The 20,530-nt window shown below is 45.4% G+C and overlaps 1 protein-coding gene across 7 annotated transcripts in view; it reads right to left on the bottom strand.

Annotated features, from left to right (window-relative positions):
* MAP3K4 (mitogen-activated protein kinase kinase kinase 4) overlaps nucleotides 1-20,530 on the bottom strand; it is a 219,894-nt gene that overhangs the window by 118,238 nt on the left and 81,126 nt on the right. For all 7 annotated transcript variants that reach the window (XM_063917525.1, XM_063917526.1, XM_063917523.1 and 4 more), the window contains 2 exons: nucleotides 6,735-7,001; nucleotides 3,923-4,072 (listed from right to left, as the gene is read on the bottom strand). In XM_063917525.1, the coding sequence (XP_063773595.1) occupies nucleotides 3,923-4,072; nucleotides 6,735-7,001 (417 nt within the window). The remainder of the gene's footprint in view (nucleotides 1-3,922; nucleotides 4,073-6,734; nucleotides 7,002-20,530) is intronic.

The following is a 20,530-nucleotide window of genomic DNA, read 5'->3' as shown; positions in this document are numbered from 1 at the left end:
GTACGCCTGACCCTTTGCTTTACTTGGAGGTCGAAAGGAACGAAAGGAGGTACTTTTAGCCTTCGGAGCCGAAGGATTAGTACTTGGTAGACATGCAGTCTTAGCAGACGCTAAGTCAGCAACAATCTTGTTCAAATCTTCCCCGAATAGTATGTCTCCCTTAAAAGGGATCACCTCCAAGGTCTTTTTAGAGTCCAGGTCCATCGACGCTTTAGCCGCCAGAACACAGGCATCAGAGGCCGCCTCCTGAATGTAATGAGAAGCTGTGGTAATATATGAAAGACACTATCTGGCATTATCAGAAAAAAATCAGAGGTAGCTCTGCCTCAACAGCTTGAACCCAGGATTCAATACCTTTTGCAGCCCAAGAAGCTGCTACAGTGGGTCTATGTACTGCACCCGCTAGAGTGTAAATAGACTTCAAACAACCCTCCACGTGCTTATCCGTCAGTTCCTTCAGAGAGGCGACGGTAGTGACAGGCAGAGTAGAAGACACCACAAGACGCGCTACATGTGAGTCCATCGGTGGTGGTGTTTCCAAATTCTTACTTAACTCTGCAGAGAGGGGATAACGAGCTAGCATCTTTTTAAACAGGGAGAAATTCTTTCCTGTAGACTCCCAGGATTCCTAACGTATGTCAACTAAATGGTCAGAATGTGGCAAAACCAATTTAGTAAACTTCTGACGTTTGAACTTATCAGATTTCCTAGACGTATCTGGAGGTTCAGTTTCATCATCAATCTGATCAATCAGTTTGATGGCCTACAATAGGTCAGGAACATCAACCTGCGTAGTAGATTCCTCATCAGAAGCATCTGCATCAGTGTCTGATGGGTCAGTATATACCCCATCTTCACTGGATGAAGTATCCGAAACATGAGTGGTTTGTGAGGAAGAAATGGCCCGCTTAGATGACCCTTTTGTCCTAGGAGGGCGAGGGTTAGGTTTTTGTTTAACCAAAGACTGATTTAACTGCTGTAACTAAGTTGACAGAGTATCTGCCCATGGCGGATTAACTACAGGGACAATATGTGGCTGTAATGGCACAGGAGGTCCCACAGGAAGCGTAAGTCTCGTTACTAGCGTAGTCCGTAAATTAGAAAAAGCAGCCCAAGGTGGGTCTTGGTGTGCCACCGATGCTTCAGACTGACTGAGGGGTACAGAACTCCCGATACCTGGACCCTCAGCTGGAATATTTTCCTCAGATAAATCTGCGGCGTCAGCACTGCATGGTGCAGGACCAGCCACGGATCTCCCGCCCTGTGTAGCAGACATTATATGGAAACGTAGCCTTAGGGCGTAATAGTACAATATAGCCAGACACAGTACCTGACAAAAAAGCCCTGTGAAGTGTGACTGCAAATGCAGAACACAAACAGAGGATTTGAGTGGTATATGGTGACTGAAATACACAGAGAAAAATACAGGACCCTGACGCACTTAGCCCCCTCAGGGTACAGAATATAGTGATAGCAATATGTGATACACGGAATGGAAACCACACAGCAGCTATAGGCACACACAGTCACATGTACAATGCAGAAATTATTACACACAACAATCAGACTGCACTGGACTAGTAATACTATATAAAACTATGTATGTATACAGATATAACAATGCACAGTAAATACTGGATGTATATCACAGAATACTTGTACTAAATATTCCTGAAGGTATGCACTTGTTCTTAACTAACACTGTCTAAACGACATGTAAATACTTAAGTGTCCTGTAAATGAACAGCGCTGATGAGACGGACAGCTTTACAGAGGAGAGAATTCCCAGCGTCCCAGAATCAGCGCAGCTCTGTGTAATGGCGCCCAAACGCTGACAGGGAGTGAGGGGGAGAGAAAGAGAGAGAAAAAGGGAGAGAGAGAGAGAGATGCAGCTCCAGGGCGGGAACATCTGCTGTAGATGGCACCTGGGGGAGGGGCCACATGTCAACACCTTATCCCCTCTGCTGGACTTCACCACCGGATACTATGGAGCCTGTAATAAACGGATTTTAGTAAATCCGACCTATGCTCCCTGCCATGGTGGATATAGTGGGGTCCCTGCACGGCCACATTGTCCATGCCAGTGGCGCGGTCCGTCTCCGGAGATCGTGTCCCGGATTGCGATTTCAACGGGTCCCGCCTGGGGGACCCTCTTACCTCCTCCCTATCGTGCGGCCACGCAATCCTGGAGAGCAGCAGCGGTGTGTGTGCCCGAGAAGACCGGAGTGCCTCCGCTGTAAGTACCCGGCAACCAGGGCGCGGGAGTATACAGCGCCGCTGGGGGAGGTGAGGGAGCCGCAGCACGATATGTCAGTATGTCAGGGAGCCGCAGCACGATATGTCAGTATGCTATATGTCAGTATGACAGATAACACCAGGTGCCTATGCTGCGGCCCTTGAAGTCTTCTTTCTTCTCAGAAAAGCTCTTTTCAGGGCTGCCTAGCACAGCCCTCCCTGTTAGCTGCCTGCACTGAAGGAACAAACTTAAAAACTGAGCTCCAGTGCCTGGAGGCGGGGATATAGAAGAGGTGGTGCAGTGCATCCTGGGAACAGTAATTTCCCAGCTTTATGCCCTTCTCCTAGGATCCCACCCTTCCCTCTTCCAGACCCCATGAAACTGCTTTGGAACGAGATCTTGGACCTCCCCCGGGAGAGGAGGACTGGGATAACATGAGACTGGGAATAGCTAAGAGCTCTATATGCAACCACTAGCAAAGAGACAGCATACAAGATTTATTATCGCTGGTATTATACTCCTTACAGACTCAATAAGCTCTTCCAGTCTTCTTCTCAGAATTGTTGGAGGGGCTGTGGTTCCAGAGGTACTATGGTTCATCATTATACCCTTTTGGGACTTGGTCCATACCCTCTTGAATTCTCTTCTCAAAACCCCTGTGCTGAAAGATCCCTGGATTTTTCTACGGTGTTATACCTCCCGACCCTTGATAAATTTTCTAAAAAACTGACAACACACATCTTAACACCTGCGAAATCACTGATTTCTCTAAACTCTCCTGCTCTCAAGGCCAGAATCTGGCACATTGCAGCAATGGAAAAAATCACCTTTTAACTCCATGACCGAGGATACTTGCTGAGCATAGGCCATCAACTCCCCCTTCCCGTTGTTAGCATTTTCAGCGGGCCTGTGGACGACAGCTGTTGATCTCCCTCCTTCGTCTTGCTTCTCCTTCCCTTACTGTTATCTCCTCTTTTTACTTTCTATCTTTTCTCTTCCTTTTTTCTTATTCTTCATTTGAAAACTTTTTGTATATTTGTCATTGTATCTGTCATTGTGAGACCCGCCCCCCACCCCACTTTCCCCCCTTCCCCTCTCTTTATCCATTTGATACTTTACTGATATTGTTCTTTCGTTTATTTTTTTTCTTAAAAATTAAATGGTTATTATTGGGCTTTGGTTGCCCAACTGTTCCTCCTTTTTGTATGTTTTTCCCCACTCTCTCTGACCATACAAAATAAAGAATTATTAAAAAAAGCAAAGTTGCATTCTAACGGACAGATCCAATGCAGCGCAAGATTATGTGACCTGTTCTACTGAACCTTTAAGCCAATGAAATCAACCTCTAGGAGTACGACACAGATATATGTGTTGCAAATACTTACATTTTTTTTATTTAGCCTTAGGACTTTCTCTGTAGCTGTAAAAACTAGAAGGTTGTTATACGTTTTGGAATACCATAACATAATATTTTATGTTGGTTTTTGAGAAACAATCATTTACAGTGTGTTTAATTCAAATAACAATTTTAGGTCACTAATTTTGAGGGACTGGTGTAATTTAAAAAAAATAAAACATGATGTGTACGCCAGGTGACAATTTAAAAAAACGGGCCTCTGTCTCTACAATACAACATTATGAAGTGCTTTAAAGTGGGAATAGCAAGTATTGTTTAGATATTTTTACCTTGAGTTGATGCAAAGCTTCTGCAATCACAGGGTTGCTAGATGTCTGTTCCAGCCGCAAAGACAAAATTTCCTCAGTGGAGTTCTGGAAAGCCTTTCTATGGCTCAACAAGTGGGCAGACTGCATCACCACAAGCAGTAGATTGTCAACCTTAGAGTAAAATAAGAACAACAATGCAATTTAGTGGATGCATCAAGGAATTTACTAAAGTTATATCCCATAAAGTAACTGAATTGTATGTGTGATCATGGTGCTATATAAGATAAGGTGGTGTCACACAGCAGAGACTACCTGAATAAAAGTATATACATAGCTGCATATTAAATGAAAAATAGTGACGGGTTGTAGGAGAAATAACAGACTTCGGCAAAGCACTTTTTGTTGTCACTTCTGACCCTATAGGCCGTTTAAAACTTTTTGACATTTGTCACAGCATGAAATCTTACTTTAGTAAGCCTTATTGTTCTTAAGCTATGGCTTTTCCTGGAGAAAAACACAGCAACAACAGATCTTTAGATTGTGTTAAACATCACCCATGCTCTTACTAGGGTATGCCATTTATCAAACACATTACCATTGCCAGATGTCACAAAAAGAAGGGGGGGAAATGGAACATTTATATAATAAGCACATCTAACATTTATTTGCTAAAGTATGGAAAGTGTGGATCACTGAATGACTTATGGTAAGGTAGCTGAGAGGTAAAATGAGGTAAGTACATACTGTGTGGCAAGTGTCCCTTTAGCTTACTATGGAAAATGTTGAACATATTTTATAATGTAACACAAAACCCTACTGTTTCAGCAGGAAGTGTAAGCCACTGTATTTAATTCACTACAAATGTCCATTATGTTTGCTGCTCAAACTGGCCAGAGCATTTGTGCACTTATATTGCAAGAGACGTTTTAGGTTTCAAACAGATAAAAATAAACGCCTTATTTACATAGTGCCCACTTATTTATTTAAACCATAAATGCTACTATATCGTTTTATAGTTTAAAACTAGAAGCGCTTAAAGCCTAGTAAATGTTTGGAGGTCTGTGCATCTTTATACTAGACTGTTGTACAAACTATTGTTGCAGACACAAATAAACAAGTACTATACATATATTCTAGAAAGAGAAAAAAAAAAAAAAAAAAGACAGGAGAGATGTACCAAATCTTTGAAAGATAAAGGGGTGTATTCAATAACTGTCGGAAGCTGTCGTTTTGTCGGAAAGATGGCAGCTTCCAACAGAAATAGGTCGGAAGAGGTTCCGACCTATTTAATAGGGGCTGATTTTTTACGACAAGTCGGGAATTCCCGACTTGTCGGAAAAGACGTGGATCGGCGGAATAGACGCCGATCCACGTGCTTCTGTCAGAAATGGGGCCAAATCAGACAGGTTTTGGCCCCCTTTCCGACAAACTCAATCCGACTTGAAAAGTCGGATTGAGGTGATGAGAGGAGCGGTGCTGCGTGCGGCTGGAGAGCTGAGATCGACGGGGGACATGTCTGCGACGGCAGGGGAGGCGCTGCAGGGAGAGAGGTGCCTGGCCGGGATGGCCAGGCATCTCTCTCCCTGCCGCGCCTCCCCCCGCCGCCAGCCCCTCCCACCAGCCGCCGGTCTCTGCTCCCCCCGCAGGCACCTCTCTCCCTGCAGCGCCTCCCCCGCCGATCCACACATGTCCCCCACAGCCAGCCCCTCCCGCTCACGGCCGCCGATCTCTACCCCCTGGCCGCTGCTGTCAGTGCATCCGCAGCCGCTGACAGCAGCGGCTTGACAGGACCCTGTGTATGGCCAAATCCGACAGTCTGATTTGGCCGTCCATTAAATAGGGGTTATCGGATACATTCCGACAACTGCATGTCGGAATGTATCAGACTCTTATGGAATATACCCCAAAGTGGAGAAGTTGCCCTCAGAAACCAATCCGCTTTCATCTTTCATTTATCTAGCACAGTCTATAAAATGAGTTAAAAGCTCATTGGTTGCTTTGTGAAATGTCTCCACTTTCGGGAGGGAACCCAACTGCAACCGAAAGTGGTACGTTTTCACAGGTGGTAACTTATCACACATATCGCCTGTTAATTTCACTTAGTTTGTCTGTTATCTGGTGTTAACTTATCGTTCAACCTAATTAAAAAATGGGTGTTTAGCGTTTCACCAGATAACACTTGTAAAATCAGCAAGAATAGGTGAAAATGGGGAAATCTAGCTGTACCCCAAAAAAAGACTAATATTGAATTAAAGTATCTGCTAGCGGCCATAATAAAAGTATTTGTGTTTAAATTGTGTCAAATGGCTGTTATAAGCATCTTTCTAAAACAGTGAAAAAATGAAAGAAAGCAAGTGTTTTTCTGCAAAATAAAGGATCCAAATTAAGGAGGGGAAAAATTGCCTGTAAGTATATGTCATTTAAAAAAACACCTCCAACACCCACCTGCAATCTTAACATGCCCATTCATAAAGAACCCCCATACCTGTCCCACATCAATTTACCCATTTTCACCCCAAAAAGTAAATGATATTATTGGCCAATTAAAGATAATTAAAAAATTTGAAGTGCCTAATTAATCATTAGGGAGGCCTTAAATCCTATGAAGAATTATCAAGTGTTAACTTCACCTGCAATTGAATTTGCGGATAACCACTTTTCTTGAAAAGTGAAAACTTTTACATGAAAATGCGTCACCACCTGCAACTGAATCCCCACCTTTATCTCTCTGAAAGGTTTGATATATCTTCCCCAGAGAAGATGGAAAGGCAGAGGGGGGGGGGGAAATAAAAAATGTGACAGAGACAAGGAGAGATATAGTGCAGACATTTACCTGCATACTCCTGAGAGTATCAGCAGTTTCCACTGGTGGCACTACTTTAACTGTTTGTCCGTCCCAACAAGCCCAGACATCCTCCACTTCCTGGTCCCTGTCTGAGTGCATGGTCATCAGCAAAAAGGCCTCATATGCCACATCTTCACAGTCCTTTGAACAGTCTATACCAGCTGCTGCATTTAGTAACTGCAAAATATCCGTTTTTCCTCTACAGAGGTTGTCGGGCACAAACGCATGCACATTCTCCAGGGTAGGAATTAACACCTAAAGAAAGGAGGACGAGGGGTGGCAAACATAATTGATTTTCAGCAATTGTTATAATGCTGCAGATCATCAACAGAAGCGTCTGACAAAGTGAAGCCCTGTACAGCGCACTGCTAGGAAAAGGAGAATGGCTTCTAAATTGAGGGGCTCAGTGGGAAATAGGCACATGCCACTATGCTAGAGGTTAGGGGAGTAGATGCTAGATGGCAGAAGCTACTTGATGGCAACAAAAACTCTAAATCCACGTAGAGGTGACATGCGTCTCTTTTCCACTGAGTCCCTCAGTTATAAGCAAAGTACACAATAAAACTGCTTAGTTTCCACCTGGTTAATGTATTATAATTGACTTAATAGAAAATGTACAATAAACCCATCAAATGTTCTACCCAGCTAGCATGTCAAACAATATACACATACTGTATGAAAAGGTCTGAAAATCATGTATACTCTAAGAACGTACTTCTTAGTGACACCCATCAGTAACACCACTTTCACACTGCCAGCAATATCCCGGGTTATTTCACGTGAACGTGTAGCAACCCAGGCTATTGTGTAGTGTGAAAGCCCCCAGTTGAAATAACAGTGATCCAGCGACTTGGCATTTCAACCTGAGAATCCACCAGGGTTGAACACAAGGTGCAGAGTGAACAGGTAACCCGGGACCCGATGACAGCAAAGGAAGAGCCAGCTCTTAGAGATGATGTCATCTCCAAGTGCTGCCTCATCACGTGACCACATTGATGGGTCAAGCCCCCAGTCTGAAATGGGTCTCAGCAAGGTCAAACCCGGGATGGACCCATATACAAAATCCCGGGTGCGACCCAGGAATGCAATGTGAAGCGGTATTGGTGGCCTCTCCTCTTAGCAACACCTTGGACACTTTGCACTGACATAGGTGCCTATGGTAGCACTACTGACCCAGGTGCAGCGCAGATATTAGAACCTGTCAGCACAAGCATGCTGCAGAGAAAAGCCGTGGGCAGACGGGGATGAGCAGCGCTACAGCAGGTCTCGCTTGCTGGAGCCGGGTGGACGCTGCTGTGAGCGGCGGCTGTGACATCCTCCAACGCTGCACACCCCGTCCCGGCTCTCCCCATCTCACTCAACTTTTTTAAAGTCGAACTAAGATGGTCGAAAAGGGGGCTAAAACCGTTTGACACAAGCACGTGGATCGGCAGCTATTCTGCCGAACCACGTGCTTTTCGACAAGTCGAATTCATAGACTTGTCGAAATATTTGGGGTTATACTGAATAGGCTGAATCACGATTCGACCTTAAAAAGTCACTAAGGGGACTTCAATTGAATATACCCCTTAGTGTCTTTTTCCAATGGTTTCTTCATATAGGCCTATTTGTTTACAACAATACATACTCATTACTAATATTACTACATTATTATTTATCAAAGCTCAGAGAATGACAACATTGTGTGAGATAAAGTACCAACTAATCAGATTCTACCTTGCATGTTACAGGCTGTGTTTGAAAAATGACTGAAGCGAAATTAGTTGGTACTTTATCTCACAATTTTATCTTTCTATAAGCTTTGCTACATTCCCCCCTAGTACGGATAGTCCTAACAAGCCACCATGATGTGAAGAGAGAATAATGGCAGAATAATGATAATTGCATTGTCACCTGCAAACACACACTATAAAATAACCATTGCTGTCACTAGTACATCACCACACACTGTTCTATCAGATTCATCAATAGAGAAAGCTCACATACACAACACTATACATAGGCCCAGCTACACCAAAGCACGCACATTCGCAATGAATAATGTAGTGATTTCATCATAATGCACCATCTTTAATAACATACAATTTCATAACACGTAATTATAATATTAATAGCATAAGCAAAATTTATTCAGCAAATAATGAAAAATTAAACGAGTAGAACTGAAACCACTAAAAGCTGCCACACTAACGCCATATAAAAGTTGTTTTATTTAAAAAAAAGTATGCAAAATATACAGTGCTATATATCTATCTTGTGAATAAAGCAAAGTTCTCATACCAAAGTTATCATTATATATATTCAAATACAAAAGGATGGCACTCAGGGTCTTCCAGTAAAAAGTGCATTTCTGCTGCGGGGTACACTGGGCTCCACAAGGAATAGACATACGGGGTGTAGAGTAGGATCTTGATCCGAGGCACCAACAGGCTGAAAAGCTTTGGCTGTTCCCAGAATGCATAGCGCCGCCTCCTCTATAACCCCGCCTCCATGCACAGCAGCTCAGTTTTGTAGTTGGTGCCGCAGATAGCAGGCACATAACAGAGGGGCTGCTCCAGGCAGCCCTAAGAAGAGCTTTTTCGAAGAAAAAGTGAAGACTACAAGGGCAGCAGCGGTGTGTAAATGTCAGAGACATTCACTGCTGCAGCTCCAGCTCTCCCCAGCGGCGCTGTACACTCCTGAGCCCTGGTTGCCGGGTAACTACAGCAGGCGGCTCCGGTTTTCTTCATGGTCAGGCACACACAACGGGGGCTCTCCGGGATAGCGTTGCCGCGCTTCGGGAGGTGGTGAGTGGGTCCCGCTTGCGGGACCCGTACTTTATCGCTATCCGGCGCTGTCAGTGGGTGGCAGGCCGCACACGCTGGCGGTGGACACTGTGGCAGTACAGGCGATCCCACTAGCTCACTAGGGCATGGGCACAGGTCAGGTTTTCTCTCTAAACCATTTTAATAGTAGCCCACAGTACCCAGTGGTTTTGCCAGCAGGGGAATAAGGCTTAGACCTGAAGCCCCTCCCCCAGCCCCAGGGCGCCATTTCCCGCAAATGTCCCGTCCTGGAGCTGCATATATGTCTCTCCCTCACTCCCTGTCAGTGTCTGGGCGCCATTTCTCTCAGCTTCACTGTTCCTGGGACTGCTTGGGCAAATCCTCCTGTGTAAAGTCGCCTGGTTGTCAGTGCTGTGACTTTACATGACACTTTAGTATTCTACATGTCAATTAGACCGTGTTAGTTAAGAAAGAGTGCTTTTAGTCAGGGTTTTCTAGTACAATTACCCTGTGATATACATCCAGTTCTTACCGTGCAGTGTTGTATCTATTGACTACATAGCTATATATATATATATATATATATATATATATATATATATATATATATATATATATATATATATATATATATATATATGCTAGTCCAGTGCAGTATTATTGTTGGTAATAACCTCTGCATTGTACAATTGTACAAACTGTGACTGACTATCTGTGTGTGCATAAGCTAGCTGAGTGGTGTCCATTTCGTGTCTCTCACTCAACTTGCTATCCCTATATTCTATAACCTGAGGGGGCTTGGTGCGTCAGGTTTTATATTTATATAGGATTGTCACAAAGATATACTTTAATACGTATTTTTCTCTGTGATTTTAGTCACCATAGCTCTCCTTCATCTCTGCTAGTGCTGACTACACTGCGCAGGGGTTTGGGTAAGAGGTATTGTGCTGCTGCCAATTGTACTGTGTTACCTGATCCTGCAAGTTACATCATGTCTGCTTCTGAGGGTAATGGTTCTGGGGCTGAACACACTGCCGGTGTTGCTGAAGCTACAGATCCCTATGAGGAGAATATAGCAGCTGTGGGCTCTGGAGGCTCCTTGCCCCCCAGTGGGACTGTGGCAACGGAGGTACTTTATGACCCACCGTGGGCCGCTTTTTCCACGCTTCTACATACGCTAGTTAATAAACTAACACCCCCTATGGGACCCCCTATGCCGGTACAACCGTATGTTTTCCCTGCAGCTAACCCGCCGTGGGCGGACAACTTATCTGCTCAATTGAAGAAGTTGAACCAGTCCCTGACTACTAAAAAGTCTGACCCTCGCTCGCCCAAGCCCAAGGGGTCCTCTAAGCGAGCTCTTATCTCCTCACAATCCACGGCTGTCACTGACACATCGTCTGATGAAGACGGCACTTACACTGACCCCACAGATTCTGACACAGATACTGCTGATGGGGAGGGTAGTTCACATGTGGATGTTCCTGATCTTTTGGAGGCTATTAAGTTGATTTTACAGATTAGGGATGATCCCGAGCCATCCGTCCCTCCTAAGAAACCAGATAGGTTCAAGCGTCAGAAGGTGGTTAAACAAGTTTTACTTCACTCTGACCACCTAGTGGATATACGTCAGGAACCCTGGGAAAACCCGGGTAAGAAGTTTGTGCCGCAAAAGAAGATGCTGGCTCGCTATCCCCTCGCGCCAGAGCTGTCTAAAAAGTGGGAAACGCCTCCTCCAGTAGACTCACATGTGGCTAGGATGGTGGTTTCCTCAGCTCTACCTGTCACTACCGTCACGTCTCTAAAAGAGCCTACGGATAAACGTGTGGAGGGTTGTCTGAAAGCGATTTACACCTTCACGGGTGCTGCACAAAGGCACACTATTGCAGCAACATGGGCTGCAGAGGATATTGAAGCATGGGCCTTGGAGTTGGAACCTGAAATCTCTTCTGACCATGCTAGACAATGCTTGTCATATATTGTCACAGCTTCTCGCTATATTAAAGAGGCGGCTTCTGATGCCGGATTCCTAGCAGCCAAGGCCTCTACTATGTCAGTCCTGGATCGCCGGATATTGTGGCTGAGATCATGGTCTGTGCATCTGGACTCTAGAAAAACCCTGGAGGTACTCCCTTTCAAGGGAGATATTCTGTTTGGGGAGGACTTAAATAAGATAGTGGCTGACTTGGCTACTGCCAAAACTGCCCGTCTGCCAAGTACCACTCCTTCTGTGTCAAAGGCTAAAGGTACTTCCTTTCGCCCTTCAAAAGGTCAAAACAAAAGGTCAGGCTTCAAAACAAAAGGTCAGGCGTACAGCAAGCAGACCCGCACTTCCAAACCTGGTAAGCCAAAGCCCAAAAGAGCCTGGGCGGCCCGTCACCCAGCTTCCAAGATCGATAAGCCTGCCGCATGACGGGGCGGGCCTCCCCCTGGGAGAAAGTACTGAAGCTTCTGGACAGGATTCGTTGCTTCCTTTCTCGTCTGCAAGTGTCGATACATTCGGCAATGCAGGTGCTGGGCCTCATGGTCTCAGCATTCGACATATTGATGAGGATTTTGCATATGAAACCCTAGCTCGTGTCTCACTTGAGAAAGGTTTTCAGGTCTCCATCAATCTAGAGGAAGCTACACCATCCCTTGATTTAGGAGAAAAACAGACACCATGTGCAGGGTTTTTTTTTAGAGGAGGCAGCAGGACTGAGAACCTGCAACCAGACCTCAAAAACACCCAACAAACGAAAACTAGACGAGTTAGACGAGGAGGAAGAGGAAGAGGAGGCAGGCAGACAAAAACGACACCACCCACAGAAGTAAGTCAGACAGAGATTTTCAACCTCAGCGAAACAGTTTTAAAACCAGAACATGCGGCATTACTGAACATAGGTATGAAGTTTGCCCCTACAAAAAAACTAAACAAATTTGAGACATATCTGGACTTACACAGATTTACCCGTAAACTCACACTCGCAAAATATTACAGCAACACCGGGAGGGAAATAGAACAGAGCCAGACTGGAGACCATTTTAAACATTCAGACCTAAGACCAACGTCCACATTCTATCCCCAACACATGAGAGGACCACTAATAAATACATTCGAACAACTAGTGACGAGAGATCTTGAAAAAATAGACAACAAAACAAAAAATTTCAATCTGAGCCTAAAAGAAAAGGAGGCACTTAAGGACCTAATAGAGAACAAGGACATAGTGGTAAAACCGGCAGATAAGGGAGGGGGGATCGTAATCTTAGACAAAGGTGACTATGTAAAAGAGTCCCTGAGAATATTAGGTGATACAAACACATATGAGACTCTAAAAGAAGACCCCACTACAAAATACAAAAAGAAGTTAGAAAACTTACTCAAACAAGGCCTAGGACAGGGAATCTTAACCAAGAAAGAACACTCTTACATAGACAACACACATCCCATCATACCAGTCTTTTATTATCTGCCAAAGATACACAAAAACCGAACCAACCCACCGGGACGCCCTATAATATCTGGGATAGGATCACTTACAGCAAACTTATCCCAGTACATCGACAGCTTCCTACAACCCTACGTACAGATCCAGAAATCATACATTAGGGACACAACCGACATTATAAAGACACTCGATGACATCACATGGCTAGAGGAATACTGGATATGCACTAGTGACGTAACTTCACTATATAAAATCACAGATCAATCTCAAGGGCTAGACTCACTACGATACTTTTTGGAGCAGGACCAAACAATGACAAAAACACAAACCAACTTCATCTTAGACTGTGTGAACTTCATTTTACAGCACAATTATTTCTGGTTTCAGGATGCATACTACAGACAAACCACCGGCACCGCCATGGGGACTAGGTTCGCCCCAAGTTATGCTAATTTATTCATGAGTAGATGGGAGGATACCCACATTTGGGACGGACATGATTTTGGGGAGAACCTAGTCCTCTGGCGGTGTTACATAGATGACGTAATTTTCATATGGAAAGGAACCGAGGATCAGCTCCTAAGCTTCCTTGAACATATCAATTCGAACAACAGTAACCTAGTATTCACAACAAATTACAGCAGAACTACGGTTAACTTTTTGGATATTACCATCTTTATAGAGGAGACGAAAATCTGCACAAAAATATACCAGAAAAGTGTGGATGTCAATAGCTATATCTTAACGAATAGTGGACACCACCCTAACTGGTTAAAAAACGTACCGGCAGGCCAATTTAAAAGAGTTAGAAGAAACTGCACGAGAATAGAAGACTACCACTCACAAGCAAATGACATGAAAAAACAATTCATGGATAGAGGATACAAGGAGGAGCTTCTAAACAAGGACCTAAAAGAGATTGCAGAAGTAGAAAGAAAAACACTCCTAACATATAAAAATAAAAAAGAACAGACAAAAGACCCAAAAGACTGGAAGATTACATTCCAAACTCAATACAGTTGCAAAAACCGAAAAATAGAGAAGATCATACGCGATCATTGGCACATCCTTTTAGAAGATGAGCTCCTAGGGACCCTATTACCCAGACAACCAAAAATAATATATAGGAAGGCACCAGACATAAAATCCAGGGTGACCCACAGTCATCAAGAAAGAAAAGGAACAGTACAAACCACCTTAACAGGGAACAAACTGAACAAAGGCTTTTTCCACTGCAACTGCTGTCAATACTGCAAGTCCACACACACCACGACAAAAGGCACATACAAATTTCAGTCGAATAACACACAGGAATCATTTACCATTCAGGATCACATTACATGCCATACCAAGGGGGTAATCTACCTAATAGAATGCCCCTGCCACTTACAGTATATAGGAAGAACAGTGAGACCCCTCAAGACCAGAATATCAGAACACATAAGGAATATAAGAAAGGGTCTAGAAACACACAGTCTCTCGGATCACTTCCGGGAGAGACACAAACAAGACCCCACAGGGATGAAAATACTAGGAATAAAAACAGTAACACAAAATTGGCGGGGAGGAGACTTTATTAAGAAAATAAACAAAGAAGAACTCAAATGGATATTCACACTCAAAACACTGAAACCATATGGGCTTAACATAGATAACGAAGTAAGATCTGTGATTGTGGGAGTTTGACCGTGAAACAGCAACCAAAAATCTTTAGGAATATTCTGGATTTTCACCTCAAGCGTCCTACCAACAGTAAGCACCCGAAACATGCTAAGAGATAACCCCTCACCATAATAGTAAGGGCAGACTAGAAAACAGGATTACATACAGCCAATACAATGTACGTATATATGTGTATTAGAGAAAGGCACTATAAGCTCCACTCATTTCAATGTCTAGGATATTAAATTCCTTTTATCTATCTATCAATTGAGATACCAACCCTCATTCATTTATTCATTTATTTAATTATTTATTTACACTAACCCTTACTCATCTATTTATTTATTTATTCAATGCCTCTACCAGATGCCAAACAAATACGAACAATAATACGAGAGAGTATGTTAGGACTTTGCAGGATAAAGTAAATTGTACATTTACCCCTCATTTCATCTACAATCCATATGACTATTAATATATATCATGTATATTTTATTATTTTTTTCTCTTATTCCTTATTTTCATTGTCTCTATTTACCATTAATTTTTATCAAACCTATCTAATGAATTTTTCCTGTATTTCTCACTCCTGTACTCCTTCGAAACTCTCATGTACATTCATATTCCCAATCCTTATTCCCCTGCACACCATTATTCCCAATCTCCATGCATTTCATTAATTTAACCTGCTCCCCACTCCGCCCCCAAATAGGACCAATGAGAAAGAGAGACAGTCTTCTAAGATGGGCTAAATAGCCCACAACAAACATGGCTGAACAAGATTCCCTGACGAAGGCCATTACGGGCCGATACGCGTTGGAAGTACACCACCAAGCTTGCACCTACTACTACAATCATTGACTTTAACCTTTAAACAGAGCCGTAAGAAATATAGAAACGAAGACGGACGAGGGGGAGCCGCCACTTCACGGATCGAGAACGTCGCGACCTCGCAACCTAATCACGTGATCAGGACAACCCGGAAGCAAGAGGAGGACAACGCTGCCGAAGGAGAACGGAGCAGGCCGCCGGCAAGAGGGTACGAGACGGAGCTACGAGGATAAGGTAAGGGACTCTGTAGGAGAGGAAAAGACACGGCAGACAGCCCAGCAGGGCTAGAAGCAGTTGTCTTTCCCCCTCTCCAAGACGGTGACCGCTTCCCCATACGGCACAGACAGTCACGGTGCGCTCAGTAGAACGACACTGTGTACTGTCAGAGCATAGGGACGGACGGTATGTCCGGAGCCCTCAATACCTGACTAATAGCGACCATTAGGATCCCTTGCCGCACCGACCCTCCGGGGGGACCCCCACCATTTTTGTTTCTACCTCTTCCATATTTTGACAAATTACAAGTACTAACTATAGGCTCTGGACATTACAGCGAGACTTTAGGCACTACAGAGGTGGGACGCCACCGACCTGAGTGCCCACATTACGTTAGAGCAACACATTTTAATATATCCGACACATACGGATATTCCCATATATATACAATATATATATATATATATATATATATCTTTTTCCTTTTCCCCCCTTCCTCTGAAATCCAGTTCCAAACCCCCCCCCTCCCCCCCCCCTTTTTTGGTTTAAATAATAAAATAAAAAAACACTTTCGATAGATAAAACAATTAGTCTGAGTGTCATTACAACAACATCACCCCTTCTACACAAAAAGAATTTGTCCACTTGGCGCACCTAACTCCGTACTGTATCATATCTATATCGAAGCTTGAGGCACTTCTGAAAACAGGTAGCAGCCTTAGGACAATCCAAATACTCAAGTACATGAGCACTGGATAACCTTCTATCAGCATTCGACATGGTGGAGTATGATCAATTCCATTCTCGCCCCCTCCAGAGGCTAATTCTAGCCAAGTGGGACGGCCTGCCTCACCGGATAAGGTCTCACATGATCTCATTGACTCCGGAGGTCCGTCTGTCGCTGCACTGGTGGCTCCAGGACCAGCGATTGTGAAGGGGCCGTCCCTTCTGGATATCCGACTGGGTCCTGTTGACGACAGATGCCAGTCTCAGAGGTTGGGGAGCGGTGCTGGAACAACACTCCCTTCAGGGTCGGTGGACCAAGGAGGAGTCCATCCTCTAAATCAACATTCTGGAGTTGCGGGCGGTCTTCAATGCATTGGACCTGGCCCAGCATTTAATTCAGAACCGTCCTGTTCAAGTACAGTCGGACAACGCCACCACAGTGGCTTACATAAATCATCAAGGCGGCACTCGAAGCCGTTTGTCAATGAAGGAAGGCTCGCGGATTCTACATTGGGGAGAACGCCATCTGCCGGCCATATCGGCAATATTCAATCCGGGAAGTCCTGAATTGGGAAGCGGGCTTTCTCAGTCGTCAGGACGTACATGCCGGCGAGTGGGGCCTCCATCCAGAAGTGTTTCAACTCCTAGTGGAAAAGTGGGGCCTTCCAGACGTAGATCTGATGGCGTCTCGACACAATCACAAGGTTCCGTTCTTCGGAGCAAGGACAAGGGATCCCCAAGCAGCATTCGTGGATGCGCTGTCGGTACCGTGGAGGTTTCTGCTGCCGTACGTGTTCCCTCCGGTGTCACTCCTGCCCAGGGTAATTCGGAAGTTCAAGCAAGAAAAAGGAATTCTGCTTCTCATAGCTCCAGCGTGGCCCAGACGGCACTGGTTCTAAGACCTGCAATGCCTATCGTCAGAGCATCCAATTCTACTTCCACAACGCCCAGACCTCCTCGTTCAGGGCCCCTGTGTCTACCAAGACCTAGCCCGGCTGTCTTTGACGGCGTGGCTCTTGAAGCTTCCGTCTTAAGGGCTAAAGGATTTTCTGAGGCGGTCATTCAAACTATGTTGCGGGCCCGGAAACCGGCTTCGGCTCGGATTTACTATAGGGTCTGGCATTCTTACTTTGTTTGGTGCGCATCTAACGATTATGACGCTTCCAAGTTTAGTGTAGCCAAGTTGTTGGCTTTTCTTCAGCAGGGCCTGGACTTAGGCCTGCGTCTGGCCTCGCTCAAGGTTCAAATATCTGCCTTGTCGGTGTGGTTTCAGAGAAAAATTGCGAACTTACCTGATGTGCATACCTTAACTCAGGGCGTGTTGCATATCCAACCTCCCTATGTCCCGCCTGTGGCTCCCTGGGACTTGTCGGTGGTTTTGGAGGCGTTACAAGAGTCTCCGTTTGAACCTCTTGGTTCAGCTGACCTTAAGTGGCTTTCCCTTAAGGTGGTATTTCTGCTGGCTATTGCTTCAGCTAGAAGAGTGTCGGATTTGGGTGCCTTGTCCTGTAGTTCCCCATATCTGATATTTCACCGTGACCGGGCGGTTCTTAGGACTCGTCCCGGATATTTACCTAAAAGGTGGTTTCTTCATTCCACCTTAACCAGGAGATTGTGGTTCCGGCACTTGTTTCTCCTGATCTGTCTCCCAAAGAGCGGTCTTTGGATGTGGTACGGGCTCTCCGTATCTATGTGAAGAGAACTGCTTCTCTTAGGAAATCTGATTCTCTCTTTGTGCTGTTTGGATTTCACAAACGGGGCTGGCCTGCTCACAAGCAAACTTTGGCCAGATGGATTAGAATGGTGATTGCACATGCTTATGTGAGGGCTGGTCTGTCAGCTCCTGCTCCCATTACGGCCCATTCTACTCGGTCTGTTGGACCTTCTTGGGCGGACCGCCGTGGTGCGACCCTTGAACAATTGTGAAAGGCGGCTACGTGGTCATCTGTGAATACGTTCATAAGGTTCTATGCCTTCGATACTGCCGCTTCCCAGGATGCTTCCTTTGGACGCCGGGTTCTTGTGCCCGCTACAGTGCGTCCCCTCCCATAAGGAACTGCTTTAGGACATCCCCTATGTCTATTCCTTGTGGAGCCCAGTGTACCCCGCAGCAGAAAACGAGTTTTATGGTAAGAACTTACCTTTTGTTAAAACTCTTTCTGCGAGGTACACTGGGCTCCACAAGGCGCCCACCCTGAGGCACTTAGCTTCTTTGGGTTTGTATGGCATTAGCCGCTGACACTTCTCCTGTCATAAGCGTGTGGTTTATGTGGCTACTAACCGTTGTAGTCTCTTTTCCTGCTACTGCATTGGGCTGGTTAACTAAAAACTGAGCTCCTGTGCAGGGAGGCGGGGTTATAGAGGAGGCGGTGCTATGCATTCTGGGAACAGTCAAAGCTTTTCAGCCTGTTGGTGCCTCGGATCCTACTCTACACCCCCTATGTCTATTCCTTGTGGAGCCCAGTGTACCTCGCAGAAAGTTTTAACAAAGGTAAGTTCTTACCATAAAACTCATTTTAAACCACCATCAAAAAAATGGGTATGGGACTTAGGGTCGACAGACATTAGGTCACACCAGAAAAAGGTCGACACAGCCATTAGGTCGACATAAACAAGGTCGACATGAGTTTATTTTTTTGTGTGTCATTTTCTTCGTACAGTGACCGGGAACCCCAATTAGTGCACCGTGTTCACTTGCCATGCTTCGGGCAAGGTGCCGAGCGCAGCGGTAGCGGAGCAATAATGAGCAATGACTTACAATACCAAAAGCTAGATTCAATAAACAGGAGAAACCAGTGGTGTAGTATACTCACAGGGCTAGACCAACTTATTGCCAGAGTATTAGCACTGTTGGCATTACAGTGGATGCTCAATCATATGACATAGTAATAAGTAACTTTATGTAGACATTCAAGTTAATTTAAAAGAAAACATAACATTATTATATTATCAGTGTTCGCAAAAACGCGCTATAGTGCGTATTTTACCAGATTTTGAGGCCCGGTGACTCACTTTTTCAAAATGGGTGGGTCCTCGGGGACGCGCTCCACCTGGATTGGCTACAGGTTTAATAATTGATGTCTCCCTTGCCCAGCTGCAGAGAGGACTTTAAAAGTGGAGGAGGAGCCAGCTGGGCAAGGGAGACATTTATTAAACCTGTAGCCAATCCCACTGGGAGCACGTCCCCGGGGACTCCCACCCAAATACATATGCCGCCAGCAGGGTGTCGCGCTCAGAAGTTAATGTTCTGCCACCATCCGCCTACCCACTAGTCCCTCCCGCGGCGAGCAGCAGCAGCCTATGCCAGAGCTGCTGGTGGAATCCTGATACCCAGTGGTGTAACTACCATGGGCCGCATCCCCTGCACCAGCCACACAGCACGTTCCGCAGTAGAAACATCCCTTCTCCGGTGGATAGCGGGGCTGAACGAAGCCATGGACTCTGCACGGTGGCTGCAGCTTGAGGGGCTGGCGGAGTGCCTGCTGCAGCAATACAGTGGCTCGTCCCGGAGAGACTGCGCAGAGGGACCCACCACTGACTGGAATCTGCTGTGCCCAAGCTGTGGGGGTTTCCTTTTGTGACCCGGTGACCGCCCAATGCGGGCGTACATAGCATGAGTTGGGAGCCAGCAGACGCTGCTGGGTGTCCCAGGGGGACATGGGCAGCGCTCCCCGCCAGACATACCTACTGCTTCTACAGCTGGAGGATTGGTGTGTGCCCGGGAGCCAGGGCTAACAGTACCAGGACAACACTGAGCTGCTGAACACAGGTAACTCACAGCCCGGGGACCATACACTGTATGTTACTGCCCACGCAGACATTGTGTGACACACCGTACCCGTATGTGTGTATGTGTGTATGTATGTATGTGTGTATGTAGGTGTATGTGTGTATGTATGTAACACCTTGTACGCACCCAGCGTATAACCCCCTCTACCCACAGTTCTACTCTAACTTCTCCCTGCTTCTTCCTCCAGCTCAAACCAGCTTCTTCCTGCCTCTCCCCCCGTAATATGTGGTGGGACCCAGAAACAGCGGAGTAGGACCCCAATTTTTTTACGTAATGGGTCCCTGGGACCCACAATTTTTTTCACTCAGCGCAATCACTGATTATATTATTTTCCAACAGCTAAAATAAAAATGCAGCTCTGAT

Source organism: Pseudophryne corroboree, chromosome 4, assembly GCF_028390025.1.
Source record: "Pseudophryne corroboree isolate aPseCor3 chromosome 4, aPseCor3.hap2, whole genome shotgun sequence".
Taxonomy (NCBI): Eukaryota; Metazoa; Chordata; class Amphibia; order Anura; family Myobatrachidae; genus Pseudophryne; species Pseudophryne corroboree.
This window is presented reverse-complemented; position numbering and strand designations above follow the sequence as displayed.